Raw genomic sequence first — 3,819 nt, 5'->3', positions numbered from 1 at the left:
TGGTAGTAAATTATTCATTCTCATTAAAGTAAGTATAATCAAATATAACATTAAATAATATATTACATTTTAATGTTGATTTATATTTTTGGTAAACTTTTTACAATATGGCAGTAAATTATACATCATCACTAAAATAAATCTATTAAAATATGATATTAAATAATATAATAATAAAAATATAAAAAATTTTACAAATTTTTAAAAAATTATTTATGATTATACATTTTGTATTATTAAAAAATATTTTAAATTGTTTTACAACTTTTTCAAAAGCAAAAACAAATTAATCGTAATATCATTAGTTTCTTTTATATAACTATAATTTTTAGAAATACTCTTTACTTTTTGATAATTATATATATTTTATATCAAAACTCATTCTTATACAAGTTAATTTAATATATTTTAAAATAAAATAGATTAAAAATCTATCTAAGACTTATGATTTTAAATATATACATATCAGTTTTTCAATATAATTTAAAATTTTAAAAAATTATGTTAAATCAATTCAAAATTTATATTAAATATTAGTTAGAAAAATAAATTCTAAAATTCTAAAATACTAATAAAATTTTATTTTAAAATATATTTAAAATATTTTTTTATTGTTGCACTAGGTGGAGGAAACCACCTAGTTTTCTATAAAAGCAAAAATGATATTTCTCCTTTTTTTTAATTTTATGCAAACACAAAGAAATATATTTCTCATTATCATTTACTTATATGTTACAAAAACGATAAATGCTTATGTAACTTCAAAAAAAAAAACTTAAAGGAACGTTTTCTTAATATGGAGAAAATGGTGAATTGATAATGGTGAAAGTTAATTTTGGCTCATTATTGTATGTGGATCTAAAAGAAAATCTTTTTTTTTTGTCAAATCATCCAAATCTTTCAATTTATCAACTTTGTACTAAGAGTTGCGAGAAGAACTTGTTGAAATTAATATAAATCTCAAAAAAATAAACCCTTCTTACTTTTCTGTTTATGTCTTAACAGATGTTTTATAAGACCATGTGAATTAAGGGTATTTGAATTATTCATTTAACAGTTGAACACAACACAATGAAAGTGTTGAATGTATGAGAAAAACATGTGAATTAATATAAGTCGAAAACTTTCAAATGGTTGAAATTTGTTTGTTGGGCCCATTTTCCATGTGGAAGCATTTTAGCGATAGTCTAGATTTTTTGTTTTTTTTTTATCTCGCATCCAATAATTTGAATTCATTTATTTTATAATAAAACACTAATTTAAGATCTGCGCTTTGCGCGGGATGAATATTTTATACACAATAATTTAAGTACTATTATTTATATAAATTTTTTACATATTACGAAACAAATTAATAAATATATATTGAATAATTGAAAAACTATTAATTGTTACATGTATAATTAAATTGACACAAATACATAAATTAAGTAAATCACTTTTGTCTATTTACAAACAATTTGTGGTAAATATATTTAAACAATTACGTTCACTATTTTGTATTGTATGTAATTAAATTTAAATAATATTAAAATAGATATATAGTATATTTATTAATATGACTATCTATGAAATAAAACTTTCTAATCATATCATTTTAGGGAGATTTAGAGCAAATGAAGGCCCAAATTTGGAAACTAACCATGATTTGAAATAAAGCATTTGTGTCATCCATTTATGCATTAAGAGGATGGAAATGGCCTTCACACTCTCTCTCTTCAACCTACGTGTTTTCCCTCTCTCGTGACATTTTTTTCCGACCCCACCTCTTTCTGACATTCCACATCTTTCCTACTATATAATCTCTTATCTTTTTAAAATTTTAAATTTACTTTTACAAAATAATAAATGAATCGCCACCTTCATTTTAAATTTAAATCAGTTATATGAAAAATCACATCTTCTGCATAAAAGATTAAATCTATGGTAGTATGCTTATGAAAAATGAAAAACATGATAAATATTTTTTTTGGGTTTATGATGAACTACATTATATTTTCATCGATGATTTGACCACCAAACATGTTACAAAATATGTTAGCGAGTTAACAAATTTTGTAACATGATACACAATTTTTTTACATTAAATATTAATTTTTAACATGTTACAAATTTTGTTATCAAGTTATATTTTATTAACACGTTAAACGAATCAATAACTCAATAATACACTTTATAATTTAGCATTAATTGCCAATCTAACACAATATTTAACGGTTAACATATAAAGTCAACTAACTAATTTTAAAGTTAACGATCCAAATAAAAAAATTAGCATGTTTTAAAACAAGTTAGCATGTTAACAATAACATTATCGTATACAAATATATATTTAATTTTCTATATATATGGTTTAATGTGGTAACATAAATGTTATCTGTTTTATAGCAGTATACGAATCACTTGAAGACCAAATCAAAATTATTTAGAATCAGATGTGAATTGACAAATATAAAGTATCAGAACAGACAATTACGTTTGCAGTGCCAATAAATTAGAAAATCTAAGCTGTTTTATCACTGCTAAAAAATACATATAGAAGTTTCTGAGATGTTTTAATCAGCTCAGCCGTCGGATCATACACAGTTGAAGCATTTTTAATAGGTTCCACCTTTGGAACAAAATCAGCCACTTTAAACCACCGCCGTTCGATCAGAGTCATGGAAACGCAGTCAGCCACCGAATTATTGCTCTGTTTGGGGCTTTAATTAGTTTATGCTCATTGTGACTAAAAAAAAAAGATCCAAACCGATGAAAGAGAGAAAAAAAAAAGAAACTTTGATAAGTGCAACATAGAGATGTATTTCGTAAGGAAAGAAAATACGAAAGAAAAATAGAAGAGAAAATGACAAAAAAGTAAAAAGGATGATGACATACAACTAGAGTGGAACCACTTATCAGAACCAACTGACACTTACACATAGTGTTCTAAGGTTAATATCGTCATAGAAATATTTCAGTAAACTCATGTGTAAATCTCTAATTAAGGACTCCATTATTTTACAATACTAAAAGTAAGATATACTCAAATTTTAGCTATGCCACATCAGCATGGAAATTCAAACCAATGAAAATGTAACTAGATGCCATGTCATTTAAGCAAAACAAATTTTACCTAATGATAGCTTAACATTGAAGAAGCCCTCTCAGATTCTTTTTTTATTGATTTGCAATCTCTTTCTTCATCGCCTTACGATTCCATCTTTAAAGTTTCCACCTTTCCGACGGAAACTTACGTTGACTTTGTTTTCATTTTGGTTATTACAGTGTCTTTTCTCCTTCTCCGCCATTCAAACTGATCGGAGCTATAGTTCGTTCGATCATCCCTCATGAGTTTTCCTCTATCTGTTTCCCGTGCTAGATCTATGGTCGTTTTAGTCAAAAAAATTGCTCGCAGAGACGGAAGCGAACAATCTGGGTCGGTCGAGCAAGAAGCTTCCATCAATGGGTCTCCAGAGATCCGGTACGAGATGGTAACCGGTCGTGGGATTGAAACCATCTTTAATAGTCTGGTTAGTAAAAGGAATCTCCTTGATGCACGCAACATGTTCGATGAAATGCCTCTTTTTAAGTATATTCATTTTGTTGTGTATATGTTTCTTATTGAGACAGAGCAAATGGGTTGTGTCTATTCTGTTTGCTTCCATCATTCTTCTGCGGCGTGATGGTACTGCCTTGTGGGGAATCATTGGATCTGTTTCGAATTCGGCTCTTTCAATGATGCTGAAGCGTATACTTAACCAAGCGAGGCCTGCTACAACCTCGCGTACTGATCCCAGGATGCCATCTACTCACAATATTCAAGTGAACTACTCATAA

General features: G+C 27.2%; 1 protein-coding gene across 1 annotated transcript; it reads left to right on the top strand.

The window, feature by feature from the left end:
* The first annotated feature begins 3,365 nt into the window (after positions 1 to 3,365).
* On the top strand, positions 3,366 to 3,819 carry LOC125576262 (lipid phosphate phosphatase epsilon 1, chloroplastic-like). Its single transcript, XM_048735870.1, has 2 exons — positions 3,366 to 3,512; positions 3,613 to 3,819. Exons 1-2 carry the CDS (start codon positions 3,366 to 3,368, stop codon positions 3,817 to 3,819), a joined length of 354 nt encoding a protein of 117 aa, XP_048591827.1.

Source organism: Brassica napus, chromosome A1 (genome assembly GCF_020379485.1).
Source record: "Brassica napus cultivar Da-Ae chromosome A1, Da-Ae, whole genome shotgun sequence".
Lineage (NCBI taxonomy): Eukaryota > Viridiplantae > Streptophyta > Magnoliopsida > Brassicales > Brassicaceae > Brassica > Brassica napus.
Note: the sequence above shows the minus strand (reverse complement) of the source record. Positions and strands in the feature narration are given on the sequence as shown.

Excerpts from the sequence above, each read along its gene's own strand:
- LOC125576262 (XM_048735870.1), top strand. The coding sequence starts at position 3,366 with ATGGTCGTTTTAGTCAAAAAAATTGCTCGCAGAGACGGAAGCGAACAA. Across the intron at positions 3,513-3,612 it reads AAACCATCTTTAATAGTCTG|AGCAAATGGGTTGTGTCTAT; the intron begins GTTAGTAAAAGG and ends TTATTGAGACAG.